The sequence below is a fragment of the Mixophyes fleayi genome, chromosome 7 (genome assembly GCF_038048845.1).
Source record: "Mixophyes fleayi isolate aMixFle1 chromosome 7, aMixFle1.hap1, whole genome shotgun sequence".
Taxonomy (NCBI): Eukaryota; Metazoa; Chordata; class Amphibia; order Anura; family Limnodynastidae; genus Mixophyes; species Mixophyes fleayi.
In genome coordinates this window covers 123929365-123946375 of record NC_134408.1, presented here as the reverse complement: position 1 = coordinate 123946375, position 17011 = coordinate 123929365, and the positions used below count along the sequence as shown (strand labels likewise).

The window sequence follows — 17011 nt, the reverse complement described above, 5'->3', positions numbered from 1 at the left end:
CCAAATAAATTCACATAAGTCAAAATAGCCTTATAGAATAACACCAATAGGAACAGTAAAATGAAAAATTTAAAAAAGGTGTTCTTAGCAATCCACAACGAAGATCAGGTTGTAGGCAATTAATCAATAACAGCCAGATCAGGAGCCAAATAGTCAAATGGATGGATCTATTAAGGATCCATTAATGTTCAACCATTGACATTAATAATAATGACTTACAAAAGTTAAGCAATATCAATAAATATTAATATGCATTCACTAACCAGATTTACCTTCGTTTTTAAAAGGCCAATAACCATACTATATGGGATGCTTTATATAACAGATATGCTACTAACATTGATAAATTATATGTAAATGAATCAATAATAAATAAATCAAGCATCCCACCACAGGTAATTGACTTTCATGAACATACAATACATTATCTGTGGGGATATCTGTACATACCGTACCTATACATAGAGTGATTAGAATCCCTAAAGCCATTAAAAGTGTTCACTTATTAAATTACTATTAAAATGTCCTACTTGTAGGGTATAGTTATTTTGTCTGGAGTAACAATTAGAGTGTGCAGACATTGATTTGAAGCCTGTTATGTTGCAAATGTCCAATCTGTTTCTCTGAACAGTGTAACTAAAACAAGCAGGTATACGGGGGAATTTGAGCACCTACTCAGGTTAGGTGTGCTTTGTAAAAGTCAAGAAGCATCATTTCATTCTTTTTCAATGTTGTTAACAAAACCCCACCCTCTTTTGTCATGTAACTCACTGTGAAGGTTTTCCATGCTGAAATGCGCAACAGTCTTTGAAGGCAAAACTCGTCTTGAGTAACAACATCTGCATGACCTCCGGCTTTGTAATCTTGCTTTTGTCTGTTAAATTGTTAACTCATGTATCATCTGTAAACTCTGATTTGTTCCCTATCACCTTTTTCATTCTGAAACATTTTGCAGAGCTCTGGTTCTTGTTCTCTAGTCTTGTCATGCTTTTGCCCATATGCTTTGTCTGAAAGCCAAAGTGAGTCCCAAGGACTTTGTATCTCTCAAAGATAAAGGTTACTATTATAGGTGAAGGTGCATAGCTGGCTGGTTCCCTGCATATATAAGCTGGGCCCTCGCCGGATGGAACTGGGAGACGATCATTACACATATTACACATATATATGCGGAATTCTCACAAACATATCTACTCAAGAAGGTTGTAGTGCTTATGTAAACGTATTTCATCCTTCTCACCTGGCCCTCACAGACACATGGTTTGGTAAAGTACACAAACTCCTCTTCTCTACTGTACATCCCTACAGCAACCTTGCACTCAGGTTCTTCACCTTCGAATCTCAGGTCAGCCATGTTGTCAAACAGCTTCAGTAAGTGTCTTAATACCTGTTTAAACATAGTCAGGACATCAATATAAACATGTTCATAAATACACACATATATATATATATATATATATATATATATATATATATATATGTACACACATCAGAATATGAAGTTATGAAATGATAGGTAGTATATTTTTATGGCCAAATTTAGATAGAGAGAATAGATGCTCATTCTTTCCACACATATCTGTTAACAATGTTTTCTTCTTTTCATTGGCAAAGAAAACTTAATCGAGGGAATTTAGACTGTAAGCTCCAATGGGGCAGGGACTGATGTGAATGAGTTCTCTGTACAGCGCTGTGTAATTAGTGGCGCTATATAAATAAATAAATGATGATGATGATGATGAATAATATGTTAGTAAATCACTATAAATAATTTGGATGATATCTCTATGTGAGGAAGGTACTAGTGTTTATGTAAACGTATTTCATCCTTCTCACCTGGCCCTCATACCCATTTGAAACCAATAGAATATCTGTTTTTCAATTACTGCAGAGATGGTGATAAGTTCACAGATTGGCGAGCAGCTGCTGAGGCTACACACGGTAAATTAACAATTAATTTACTCCACATCGGTGACTTACCTGCTTGGGCTGAGTTCCTTTAGAAATTATCTCCAATAAATCCACGGAGGAAACAAAATAAAATCTTGGGAATCTCAAACGTTTGGACTCCAGGTAGTCTGCCAGTGACTTTTCACATAACGTAAGCCTATGACAAAAGTACATCAAAACTATTTGTCTGGAGTGGAGTCTACCAGTTTGTAAACAACAATCAAACACAATCTGCAGCTATAGTCACACATAAACAGTCACATTTTTAAAAGTTCTTTAGAATATCCATATCTTTACCAGAAGGAGAACTGACAGGACCGTGTTCATTTGCTTTGCAAACACAAAATTCAATAGGTCATATTCAGGGCCAACACTGCCACTAGGCACACCTAGGATGTTGGCAAAAGCTCTGGGATACCAATGGTTAGGAGGCACCTAAAACACTGAAAGAGTGGCATACTATCACTCATACAATGACTCTAGTGGTCTGCACCCCCTCCCCCTTCCCCATGGAGTACTAGTGGAAGAGAAGTATTAGAACACGAGGACATGCACTGAAACTGGAGGGAAGTAGGTTCAGAGGAAATCTGAGGAAAAACTTGGAAGTGGAATAGCCTTCCATCAGAGGTGGTAGAAACTAATACAGTAGAGTAATTTAAACATGCTTGGGATAGACATAAGGATATCTTTAAAAAGAAATAAGGATTAAATAGGGTTGGGCTGGAGGTTACCATAGGTATAGGTTAATAAATGAGCAGACTAGATGGGCCAAGTGGTTCTTTTCTGCATCAAATTCTATGTTTCTATGTTACATGAAGGAGAAGCATTGTCTTACATGTGAAGCTGATGGCTGCTGCTACTCCATGTCAGTGATAGGCTAATAGTGTGGCACTTGGTATGATGTCACAGACAACTGCCACACTCCCAGCGCGGGTGGCAGCACTGCTACTGATTGGGGGTGTCCCGCTTAGGGCACCCCCAGATCTTGCCGCTTAGGGCACCCCCAGGACTTGCATCGGCCATGTCAACAATATTACAAATGTATTTTAGACTTGGATTAAGCTTGTAATATGATATGATTAGCAGCAGAACGAATTTGGTTAACACTCAACCAATCATACGTTTAAGTTGGAGCATTTTTCGTACACTTATTGTGGAAACAAAACGGAGAAAACAAAGGCAACATCAAGGTTTGTTTACCATTGCCATGCTTTTTCCTTTCTGATTTGACTAGACTTTCTTTAACTGTGCTGTTTTAATTATTTTCTTATCATTATATACCCCTGATTTTCCCTGACTTGCAGATCTGTGGCTCCGAAACTAGTGTAACTCTTCTCTGAGGCGGGTCTTGCTCCCTTTTTATTTATCCAGGCAATAATTTGGGGTTGATTTAGAGGAGGGGCCTTGTGAAGTGAGAGGATATGTGGTTGCCAAGGTTTTTGCTTATCAAGTTCAAAAAGAATTAGGAAACATAAAAAAAATGACTTAAGACACGATTAAAAAGCAGATGAATTGTATTTTCCTTTCCTCAGTTTTGTCTGGTGCAATGAGCTATATTATTTATATGATTTAAAACTAAAACAGATGAACTCCATAAAGACAATAATGATTAATACAGCTGCAATATCATTAGGAATTCTAAGACGGGGAGGTGAGGAGGTAACCAAACCTTGATCGAAAAAAAAGCACACCTACATATTTTATGAAGAAGAGGACATAAGCTGTGTTTCACTGAGTACTAATTTGCATCCTTAAAGCAGATTAAAACCTTAACTAATTTGTCTTTAATATCAGACCAAAAAGGTAATGACTCATAAAATCTGAGCTCTGGGTGAAAATTGGTTACACAAGTCTCATTTGGTACAAGATAAATTACAATCATTTGTTATCATTTAATGAAACATTTATTTTATACATATATTCAGATAAATCCAAATACACTTTAAATTGGAATTTTTTTGAAAAATGCTGGCAATTTGGAGACAATTCCTTTCATGATTATACACTTGTATCAAAAATGTATATTTTGTAACAAAAAATATTCTGGAAAAAAAAATCTATTTTTTATATTGATTCATTGACTCTAATTTTTCGGCAAAAAGTTTGTGTGTGAAGCAAATATTTTTACTGTTTTATAAACATGAAAAAAAAACAGTTTGATACCACATGCAAATATATAGGTGTCTACAGTAATTTATTTGAATTTCAGGGTAAACCAATACAATAGAGAACAATACAATACAATACAATACAAAACCGAGAATGGTTAAATATTTGAGTAGGTATTAAATATTTGTAATGGGTATTATCTCAATCAATACTAGAACTTGCATTTTTGCTGGCACTATATAAAGGGTCGACCTCTATTTTTTCTACCTAGGTGCAAGTGCAATAGACCCAACAACGTTGTCTTTTAAGTATCAAGGCCAGCATACTGATTATTTAGTTAGCATTGCTCTGTCTCCCCATCACCCGTAGGCTCCCAAGTGCTGACATAAAGCAGGGAGGCCATATGATGAAATGCACAGCACTGCTAAATAGTTAATGTACTAATCACTTTGCTTAGCATGCCAGACTTGTATTATGCTGGACCCTGTCCAGGAAAGATGCTGGGTGCAGGTATTTTTTCCTGCCTAGCAGGAAAAACTTAAATAATAAGCCTCCTTGCAAGCAATGGAGTTTACTTAAGAACTGAAAATGTTCAGTGAAATCAGGGTTGGCATTTATTCCTTGTTTATATGTGTGAGATATTCGGCAACATATATATTAATAAATGCCTATCGCTTATCAGAAACAGATTATATTGTCTCCTGATTAGGGACCAACCTAAATGCCTATACAGAGAGAATACAATTAAAACAGATAATGAAAATGTATAATCTGCACTTCATATAATTGCCCAGCATCAATAGGACATTGTCAGCCCCACATATGTGATCTTTATTGAAAATATGATCCGTATACCTTAAATAAGAAATAGAGACTACGTGCTGTTTATCCTAATACAATTACATAGCACGAATAGTCCCATATTCAATGTCTCAGTAACGAGCACTGTCCAAATGCTATCTATATTTTATTAGCATTCTTTTCTTTTTCTCTGTCTGATGACCTAAGATTGCGCAATCTCTAGTTACCATTTGAGAAAGTTAATACTGGGCATATGACATCTTTTTTGAGCTCTTTGTGACAGTCACAATTGATTTGCCACAATTACCACAGAGAATGTATCGAATTTATATCACAATTGGAGAACTCAATTCTCCCCAGTGAGTGTTTTTAATACACGTTTTCTGTGTTTATTTTGTGGTTTTTAATATTTCACATTTGTTTATTTGGCCAGATGGTGCCTTTCCTGTAGTTGAAAGAGGACAATGTTCTGCAAGTGTCTTCTTGAGATTAATAAGATATAAGTAATATTCTGCATATTATTCATAAAAATAAAACAAGTAAAGGCAATACAGAGCTTTCAAGGAAATATAAGGTTATTGATGGCAAATATAAGACATTATGTTCCCATAAGAAAACCCGTATAGAAACCTGACCACACAAGTGGTGGAACGATTGACTATGTTTTACAAGCTACATTTATTGAATTCAGACCTTTGTTGAAGTGCCTCCAACTTTTCAAGCAGTCCTGGATCATTTGTGACTTCAATGACTATATTCGTGTCAGTAATGCTCTCCATTAGATCCTAAAACAACCACAATATATTGTATATATGCATATATTAAACACACATACAAACACAAATATATACAAGTAATAATTTAAAAAAAACATATTGTTAGGGACCTACCTTAAAATCTAAATCTATTTCTTCGAATCTTCTGGCATCCTCTGGAAGTTGGTTTCTAATATCTTCCGAGTTAGCAAATATACTTTGCAAGTGAGCCCAAGTTTTCTGCACTTCCAACCAGACAGAGATCACCAGATCAGAGACCATTAACTTCTTCTGCCACCGGCTCACCTCCACCGAGAAAAAATCCACATATTTGCTCATCAAAATGTTCTGTAGCTGTACCTGGGTAGGTAATCCAAAATATATGTTTGAACGAGATGGAAATACTCTCAAAAGCTTGCTAAATCTGCAATAAAATAAGTATTTCTGTAAAATTCCCCATACCGTGACAGAATGTGAGATGTTTTAAAGTGTGCCCATTGCTAATATAGGGGCAGACCTTTTGTGAGCTAAAACAACATTTATGAGAATGGATCAGATCGATTCACTAGGGCTAGTGACAATATCAATAGATTTTCATAGTGAAACGCTATGTGGCATTGTCATGAATTTTGCATGATCACACACAATGACTGCTTTCAATTGAGTAAGTGACACGTACACTTCAATCTATTTAAGGTCTATATAACCTGCTAATCTACAGACAAGGTGGCAGGAAAGGTATCCTACTTGCTCCAAGCTGTACCTTTTGAGTCATACCCCGTGTACCCTACTCGCCTTCCTTTCTAATGTCTGCACTATCCATCTTTTCTCTTTGCCCACCATCGTATTGTTGTCACTTATCACCACCCAGGTCCAGTCATCCAATTCCTTGACAATTCAACCGACTGGTTCAAATATTTCCTATCCTTTTAACCTACCTACTGTCATACTTGGTGATTTTGACATTCCCACTGACAACCCCACTGTTTCTGCCACTACAAAACATCTTTCACTTATTTCCACCTTTGATCTTTCCCTTTGGACTTCATATTCCCTCCACTGTGGCAGGCACTCCCTTGACCCAGTCTTCTCCTCTACAGCCATCAAATCATCTATGAGAAGGCGAATGATTGCTTAGGAAGGAGTCCCCACCCGCCTTCTTCTGAAAACCACGGGGTAAATGTATTAAGCAGAGAGTTTTCCGGCGGGTTTGAAAAAACAATCAGATTCTAGTTATCATTCATTTAGTACATTCTACAAAATGACAGCTAGAATCTTATTGGTTTCTATAGGCAACATCCCACTTTTCAAACCCGCAGGAAAACTCTCAGCTTGATACATTTACCCCCAGGTATTCAGTCACATGACCAAAGTTCAAGATACCTGCCTGCTCGCTAGGAAGTGTCATTAAAAACCGAATGGCCAGCGTGTAACAGGAAGAGAATGCAACAAGGCTCACCTACAACCAGCGCATATCACAGCACAAAATAAATGCTTATTTAACCCTTAGTTTTTCCACTAATATATATTTATTGATCTAGAGTCTCCACCCTTTCACTCATAAAAATCTCCACCAGAGATTGTGTGTTGGGCTCAGATGTTGCATTAGTAGTTGATTATCCTTCTGTGCCCAGAGCCAATTAAAGTTCAGAGAAGGAGAATCAACCATCGTAGTTAGTAACTAATGAATATGCCAGTGCTTAGAAACTCTGATAATTGATGAGAAGCAGCACAAGAAGGTATGGTGTGCCCTGGGATGAGTAATGTTGGAGATTGAGTATATGAGTAATGTATAACATTGAGTTAGACAGCTATATAATATTGGTCAGTGGGGCTATATAATATGCAGTATATTTGGGGGCTGTTAAATATGTTGGGCCATTGGAGGCTGAAATATGATGGTAATTTGGTGGTAATATAATGTGCAAACACAAACTAGAGTCTATTTTGTCAGAAGCCAATTAACTAACCCGTATGTTTTTGGGATGAAACTGGAGCACCCAGAGGTAACCCACGCAAACAAGGGGAGACCATACAAACTCCACACAGACAGAGCCCTGGTCAGAATCAAACTCCTGACCACAACGATGTAAGTCAGCAATGCTAACCACCGTGCCAACATAATATCCATTAAGAACCAAAAGCAAGGAGCTTTGGATGGTTGCTTGGAAATATAACAGTAATTTTACTTTGTCATAATCATAATCAACTATGTGCAACAAACAACTAAACTAAATCAAGATGCCACAATCCCTCCCAACATAAAACTACAAAATAAAGTTCTCTTTAAAGCAAGTAAGTTTGGACTTTGCCAAAGTCGACAAAATACTCCCTACTGTTGTAAGCGAAACTCAAATTAGGGTTGTATTGAATTGCTGATCACAGAGGTCCATTTTCTGCGTTCTAGGACCTATGAATAGTGTGGTGCTCAAGAGACAAATTGCATGCTAAAAAAAGAGAACTGCAAAACAAGTGAAAAAATTCTAACTGCTTAAAAAACACACTCATTTGTTCAAAGCGGCCACTCACAATGGAACTGATGGCTGTATTCAGCTCCAAGCCATCAGCAGAGCAACTTTACTCTGATTCTTGATTCTTTATTCAAACCAAACAGGGGCAGAAGCAGTTGGGCATACTTAAGCAATAAGGCACCACAGGCAAGCACTTTCCTATAAGTGTCCCTGCACTTTGTGCATGTTGTCAAGCGGCACAGCTGGGTCCAAGCGCCTTCATAAAATTACAATATTTTTAAGAAACCTCTACATTCAGTCACTTATTTTCTTTAAAAAAGCAAACTTTGTCTTCATATATATTCAGCAATAGTCTCAAATATGCAACCAGAGCAACAGCATATTTATTTAATTCAGGTAGAAACAAACTTCTCATAATCTTGCTGTAAACTTTAGTTGATATTATGTGTTTAGTGGCCAAGTTTTCACAACAAATTAATTGTGGTTTATAAAGATCACAATCTTGAAAGAACGATGTTTCAACAATGCAGGACAGGCTCTGTAGAGCATATATACTAAATGCATGCAAAATAAAACCAGACAAAACAACCAATAGAGCACAACATTACTCACAATGCAGTAAAATGATAATAATAATTTTATTAAATATACATCTCTAGCAAAGAAATGCAATATTTTATTTGTTTGTTCTGCTTTTTGTAGTTCCATTGATCAAATCTAGCTTTTAACCAACAGTGAATACACTAACTTCACTCAAGCATTTGCATTAGGGTGAATATGACTTTGTGGGGCATATTCAATTAGCTTTTCGGTCCGTGATTACGCACGGCCGCGCGTGTAAAGTGACAATATGGTACCGCAAAATCATGGAGTTACCTTCACAAGCCTATGGGGTATGCACGGAAATCTACAATGTTGCGGTATCGGGACTCGTGCAGCCGCGCTTAATTGCGGACCAAAAAGCTAATTGAATATGTCCCTATAAGTTAATCACAAAAATGCAAACATTTCTTGAACATTAGGCCAATCTCTATTTTACAGTACATTTGAGCAATATTCACATGAAGCACCATGTATAATTTGAGTCCATGAGCCTGATTCATTAGGGAAAGAAAGGCAAAAAAGTGAGTTTTCTCCTGGACAAAACCATTTTACAAAGCAAGGAGTCCATATTAGTTTATTATTTTGCACATAAGTTAAATACTGGCTGTTTTATCATCTAGCACACAAATACTTGATAGCTTTATTTTACACTGACATTTAAAGTTGATGTAGGACATGCCCTACCCCAACTATAAATTTGTCCCCACATTTTAAATTTACCTCCCCCTCCAATACAACATGGTTTTGCCCAGATGCAAAGTTACTCATTTTTTTTGCTTTCCTTTCTTTAATGATTCAGGCCCCATATGTTTTGCTTAGTGTCTATGGTTTGTCCTGATTCAACCAAATTAAGCAAGTCCTGATGTGATATATCATTATGCAGATTCAGGGAGGCAGCAATAAATTTCAAGCAATGTAGAACAGAAAATTCTAACATTAATATTAATTATTTTACCTTTGATACATTAGAACCTTATTTCACCTGTATTAGTAATTTTGTATATTCTTATATTTTAGATTATTTTGTTTGCTGGTGGTAAACCCCATGAATAACAGCAACGCTATTGGGCTACATCAGGGGACTCCTAATCTACGGGTCAGGACACAAAACATGGATTGCCAGTGCCAAATAGCTACCTGTGTGCCAGTTTGCTTTAGTAGCCTCCATGGTGTATTAACTACTAATACATGTTTTAATATAAATATTTAGTACATGCCCCCATTTCCTTCACTACCATCATTTTTACTATCATATGCTTAATTATAAAGTAAGTAGTGTTTTCTGTAGCTAAATGATTGAGAGTAGCATATAACCTACTTCTCTCATTTAGGGTAATTCCACTATCCACATGGGTCTAATCTGTGTGCATTACTGGCAATTCCATGAAAACAAATGTGCAGTCTGTAGTGACAGCTCTACAAACTAAAAATTTGACACTGTTGCAATGAGCATCTTAAGATTTATAAATCATTTTGCATATATTTAGTTCTGTACATATAAAACACTTGGTAAATGCTATGAGCCAATTTATGGAGGGGATCTCCCCTGTACCTGCTCTTTAACCTGGCTGTTCCTCCAATGATACCATACTTCCTGTTCACACCTCCAAATATTAACATAGGTAGGCAGAAAAATAAGAAATTGTTACCTGATTGTCTTCAAGCGTCTCTATGAGGTTTTCATCGGACTTTAGTAATACCGTTCCAGTGGCCGGATGCTTCTCATAAGAAAACTGCATAGTGCTCCAAGTGTGGTTCATCTCCACAAGGACCTGAGTCAATAAGTTTGTAGGATTGCATTATACTTTTTAGGGCTCTGATTATGTTATTGTCAATATAGATTGATTGATTGATGATTTTCTGTATTTGACTATAAGAGATCATTTACAATGCAGTGCATCAAAAGCTATTTTTTTTCCTTGATGTGACATCATAATCTTAGCTTCTCTAGCCAAACTTTGGAAGCCAAAATGGCAGCTTTTGGGTTACACTATTAGATAAGGTTGCTCCTGATTGCTAATCAGGAGCAGCTGTAAAAATTTATTTTATGTACAGAAAACATTAATAGCACCCTAATAAATGTATTTTATGGTAAAAAAATAAATAAATGAAAAGAACATTTTTTTTAAAAAAAAGTTTTGTCTTTAATGACTATATTATTAACAGGCGACATTAACAGAATAGATTTCTTTTTCTGTGCATTTTTTTGGGACGTTATGCTTCACACATGTATTAGGTGTATCCTGCAGTATATTGTCTGCTAGAACAGAGCAGACCTAGACCCATATTCATTAACAGATGTATCTCTACACCTGCTCCTTGTTAAATATGGACATGCGTATGCCTGGTTTACGGTAGTTTTGCATGCCTTAATGAATGGGGCCCTTAGACTCTCTTCCAGGGAAACAAGCATTAGAATACTATTTTTGACCACACGTTAGAGGTCAGTAATCATTATCACTAATAGGTTTTCCTATATAACTGTCACATGATTAGTTTAGATGTTATTAAGCATGATATATTATTTGTACATTTATGTCTTCCAGAAATTTTTTAAAAATGTTATAGGAATTGATTCCCTGCCAGACAATAGCAAAACAGTGATCCCACCCATGGCAAACCTCAGTATTACACAGCGGTGCCCCCTATTTCCTTTTTACACAGATTCATCAGATTAGACAGTCACACGTGTCAATGCCGAGAGGGTTGTGGACAATTCACAATTCCCACCATTCTGCTAGTCTTTATGGGTAAACTGTTTAACAGTGTTAGGCTTGTGGTACATGAACACCCGCGTACTTCAGCCACACAGTGTTAACACCGGCAGCATTCATACAGCGTATCAGCGGCGGAATTTGGTGCTTACACTGCCTGCTATCTGCAAATAAAACATGAAAGCTCTCAACTCATGTGTTACCAACCTTCAGCTTGCTTCGGTCCTTACAACTTTTAATGTACAAATAGATTAATGTAATTTAAGCATTTCATTTTTACTGCAGAAATCACTTTTGTCTTTTACTTCTTTCACTTTTATCACTAACCTTTTCTATTGCCATCTCCTTCACAGCCTTGTCCACAATGTTCTTTACCTCATCCTCCACCCTATGTAGTTGCAGGGCCAAGAGATCCCCAAGGACAGTTTCTTCATTCATTACAAATCTTACCTTAGAGACAAAACACAGTGTAAAGACAGGCTGTAAAGTAGTAACAGAGGAGCAGTAAGTAAATGTTGAAATGTACCCCGGTCTTGCTCATTAGCTGCAACCAATGTCTCATGCGGACAGCAGGGTTCTGTAGTTCATTTACTGCTCTAAGTGAAGTTATGAGATTTTTAACAGTGGACTCCAGACCCAAGTAGACGTCCCAGGTTCTTATCTCTTTGTCTAGTGTCTTTGTTTCCTAAAAATGCAGATATGAGGCAATTCAATTAAAAAAAAAGCAATTGGAAAGCTAAAGAAAATATACTCCAATATTCTATATAATGATCGACACAATCTAGCACGCCTCTAACTTGATTCTAAGATCTGTCACAAAATAATTATTTACTTATACTGGTAGATACCTTATAAGATGTACGGACTGACATATTTGCCAAATCATTTCAGAAAAATTGAGAAAGCTACTTTAGTTCCGCTTTGAGTGCACCATTCTCCTTTACATAGCAGGGCCAGAATTTTCGTAAGCTGAATCAATAGTCACGAGAACGCATTCTATCAATTCACTAGGAGCCACAATCTCAGTGTTGTTATTTACTAACACGTCTAAAGTCACATCATATTATTATGCAGAGCTGAACATTGATTGGATCACGATACATGAATAATATACAATGACATGACACAGATAGTAAAAGCATAAAATCTAAGGGGTGTGGGAAACAAATGATACATAAGGTACTGGATAAACAGTTGTAGCTGGTTGTGACTATAGCATGCTTAAGGCACAAGCTTTATCAGCTACCACGGAGAGCAGCCATTGGCGACTGATGTTTTTGTGCAACCTCTGGTGCTGTAGTGTTGTTGGAATGGAATGCTGCTGTCACGGCTGCCACTGACGGCGGATAAATTCTTAGAATCAGACTCAGAGAGGCCTTGACCTATAGGAAGCCACCATTGACATAGAGAGCTACACCAGATGGTAGACAAGAGGTATCCAGAGGATATTCAAATGGTCGAGGGAGGTAACCTACCAAGATAAACAGAGATAGGCTGAAGTCGGGACAGGCAGCAAGCAAGAGAGGTTCAGTATCCAAAGCCAAAGGCTAAGCCTTCCCTGTCATTTAAACTAATGGGGGGCCAATAAAATTGTTCAATCAGGAATTAAATAATTTCATGGATTATATTTGAAAAACTTTAAAAAAAAAGTATTATATTGTTAGCAGTTGTTATTTTAATTATGATCAAAGTTATTTGCGTTCTGATGTGAAATCATTGTACATATGCATGTGCGCAAACTTCATTCTGTTACATATGTCTGCATATTGAAAGCACTGTTTATGCAGAGCGTATTTCCACCCCTATTCAATTCATAAGGTATCTTAAGAAACCTTTTGAATGGAATACGGACGGAATTATGCACAAGTTGCATGCTCTTGGAACTTGCATTGCAAAGTCCTCTTTGGTTGGAAATGATTTTAAATAAGCAAATGAGGGGCCGTTGTTTATATCATCTCTTACTGTGTATTTACAGTGATGCTCATCCAGAAATTAATTTATGCATTGTGTTCAGAGCCAACTTGGAAGAGCTTGGATTGGCGAGGGTGAGAAACAAAGCAGCCTAGTAGCCAGCGGCTTTTTACTCTTCCCTTTGCCAGCAATGGATCTCCTCTCGTCTTTAACCATTTTTAAGAGTTTTCATGCAGACTGTAGTTGCCGATAATTGACCGGGCGTCGGGGGAGGGGGGGCTCCTGCGCATGAAGCCCCTGATCAAGTTTATAAACCTTACTACTAGAAATCATATTGCCAAAAATGTACCTTACATGTAGTGAGTAATACAAGTCATACAGAAGATGTCTCCTTTGGAAAAAAAACCTTTAAACTTTGTGGATAAAATGATAAATTAACAAATAATGAGGACTTGGAATAATTATGCACATTAGGTTGTCTTATTATTAATTTATTTAAAACTGACGTGTTTAAGAACTACAATTCGTATTTTCTACATGGGGTAGATATTCAATTATTTATTACAGGGTAACTCACACAGCAGTTTAATTAGATTAACATTTTTATTATTTATTCTGTACTGTATAATTCACAGAACAATTTGCTATTTTTATCATTATACTTACATGTGTAACTAGATATTTACTTAAGAAATACGCATTAATGTTCTCAAAATATTTTCAGGAAATATGTAGAAAAAATTCAATAAAAAAAAAAATTAATTAAAAAAAATGTTATCCAATGATGAATAGAATCAATGCATATGTTAACTAAAACATTGTACACATATATAACATTGTTGATATTTTATAAATATTCATTATCATAACTATTGAAATTCTAATTTATTGTGTGTTAACGATATCATTGGACCAGTCTGCAAATCTTCTTTACAATACTGAGAGGAATCAATGTTCTCAGGTTACACAATATTAACACCAATATAGCACATTCTTTTCCATTTTGTCACCTGAACTTAAAAAGCTACAAATAATTACTAAGCAATTAGCAGAAGGATTATATAAGTGGATCCTCTCACATAATTCTTAAGTGGTACTTCTTTGAATCATCCTTTAAAAAGACTGGAGTGTCATTATGACGACAAAGCATCTCTTTAAAGAGAAAATATTCTGCTTTTTGATATTAAACTGTATTCTGTCAAAAAAAAGCTGACAAAATCTCTTTACATCCTATGGGGAAGAGGTATCATCATCATCATCATTATTTATTTATTTATATCGTTTCACTAATTCAGCAGCGCTGTACAGAGAACTCACTCACATCAGTCCCTGCCCCATTGGGGCTTACAGTCTAAATTCCCTAACACAAACACACAGACAGACAGACTAGGGACAATTTGTTAGCAGCCAGTTAACCTATCAGTATGTTTTTGGAGTGTGGGAGAAAACCGGAGCACCCGGAGGAAACCCACGCAAACACGAGGAGAACATGCAAACTCCTCACAGGTCGGGAATTGAACTCATGACCCCAGTGCTGTGAGGCAGAATTGTTAACCACTTAGCCACCGTGCTGCCCCACTCTGTATCTGAATGTTTAAAGATATGTAGTAATGTACATTCTATCTATGGAGTAGAGCGTCACCGTATATGATGTTTAGTTATTACACATAACTGGAGCAGTCAGTTTTGGTGCACAGAGGCTGGAACAGATCAGCGCTAATTATCAATCTTGTTACCATGGCAACATTTGCACCTAACTCTAAATAAGAATCATTTGATTCAAGTCTGAATGCAAATTAAGCATAATGGGAAGGGAGGTGGCTCATGGGCAATGAGGCACTTTACAGCTAGGCAGCCTTTTGGGGGCGTGACCATATCCCACATAGTGATGTGCCCCACCCCCATCCCACTGTCGGGCCCTTGCAAGAGGGGAGGTATGACTCAAAGGGCTAGATTTACTAAGCTGCGGGTTTGAAAAAGTGGGGATGTTGCCTATAGCAACCAATCAGATTCTAGCTTTGATTTATTTAGTACCTTCTACAAAATGACAGCTAGAATCTGATTGGTTGCTATAGGCAACATCCACAATTTTTCAAACCTGCAGCTTAGCAAATCTAGCCCCAAGTCACTTTCCATTTTGAGTGTATGGAGCGCATTAAAGATACATTACCAATTAAGTGTCGGAACAATTCTGTTGTGGCTTTTCGGCTTACACTTCACATACTGTGATACAAACCACATAGTCCTAGGAAAAGTCACTGCATGGATCAGCCGCCGGGCTCCAGGGAGGGGAACGAACAGGTTAGGTTATAGGTAATAATGCAGCTTTAAGTTACTCCAGCCCCAGAGGAACACATTGCACATGATGCCTATGCACTATTTATTTTTATTTCTTCACTTCAGAAGTGAGGACTGCTGTGTCTCCCTCAGTATATGCAGTACATAGCATCTAAAGAAAAATACAACATTGTAAAAAGTAAAGTTTATTGTCCTCTAAGTAGGATCTGTGATTTTCAAACTATTACAGTGGTGACTGTAGAACATCAAATCTGGAATTATGCAGCTAAACGTGTTATGAAAACATAAAGGAACTGTGATCATCTTCTTTCCTATGCTCACCCCAAAACACATTGCCGGGGTCTACTTTCTGTCTACACTATAAGTACCAGCATGTATCTTCTTCCTGGAAACACTGACATTATACCAGAAATGTCAGCAGGAGGAGATAGATTTAAAAAGGCAAATAACTTGTATTGTTCACATATGCACTGAAAAAATTCTAAACACTAATGTAAATGTACATACACTTTAGATGCATTTTAGTAATGGCCTTCCATGCATTTTGTGTGGACTTTTGTTTGTATACTTTTACTACTACAATCTATTTTAGTGCACTTGCATAACGAAAACAAAACGGAACTAAAAATAAAGAGAAAACTATGTTAAGAATTAAAAGTCTACATAGAACGATCTTAAATATTAAAGATGGCTGCCAAGAAGCAATGGAATATCTTATATATTTAGTATTCCTCACACATCCTCTGATTCATCACCCACTCCGCCCTTACACTTCACCTCCTAGAGATACTGGACAGGGGGCGGGGCACAGTGGATCGCATCATTTTGCCACCCGCGTGCGTGTCGAAATCAATATTTTGTTGCAGGAGTGGGGCCAAAATGATGTAGTTCACAGTGAATCACGCCAGTGAATCGCGCCAAAATGATGTCATTCACAGTCAATCGGCTACCATTCTGCTCACTTCACTCGTAAGTGGGCAGAATGTGAGAGAATTTCCTGCTCTCCCGTGAGTCCAGGAGACCTACCCGGATTCCGGGAGTCTCCCGGACATTGCGGGAGCGTTGGCAAGTATAAAATAGATAGATAGATAGATAGATTTCTCCAAAATATTTTGTTCTCAATATAATGTCCCTTAAAAACACAGACAGAATGTTGTACACATGTTCGAGTTGGTCAGAGCGGATGATACAAATTATTAAAACCTTCACCTTACATGTATAATTGATAATGGCAAATCTTTCTTTACCTTTGCAAACCTTCTCAGCTCCATATCCATTTGTTCAACGTTTATCTGTTTCCATGGTGTTTTCATCCAGTCTCTAATGCTCGTCTAATAAAAAAACACAAATTGTAACTTTCTGAATAAACTGTAAAATGTCATAAGGTGGCATGTAATACACT

The 17011-nt window shown here is 37.0% G+C and overlaps 1 protein-coding gene across 1 annotated transcript in view; it reads right to left on the bottom strand.

The window, feature by feature from the left end:
- LOC142098555 (dynein axonemal heavy chain 11-like) overlaps window positions 1–17011 on the bottom strand; it is a 325973-nt gene that overhangs the window by 190746 nt on the left and 118216 nt on the right. The window contains exons 23-30 of the mRNA XM_075181390.1: window positions 16857–16940; window positions 11927–12085; window positions 11728–11850; window positions 10336–10458; window positions 5748–5972; window positions 5551–5642; window positions 1978–2104; window positions 1238–1384 (exon numbers count right to left, since the gene is read on the bottom strand). Of these exons, the coding sequence (XP_075037491.1) occupies window positions 1238–1384; window positions 1978–2104; window positions 5551–5642; window positions 5748–5972; window positions 10336–10458; window positions 11728–11850; window positions 11927–12085; window positions 16857–16940 (1080 nt within the window). The remainder of the gene's footprint in view (window positions 1–1237; window positions 1385–1977; window positions 2105–5550; window positions 5643–5747; window positions 5973–10335; window positions 10459–11727; window positions 11851–11926; window positions 12086–16856; window positions 16941–17011) is intronic.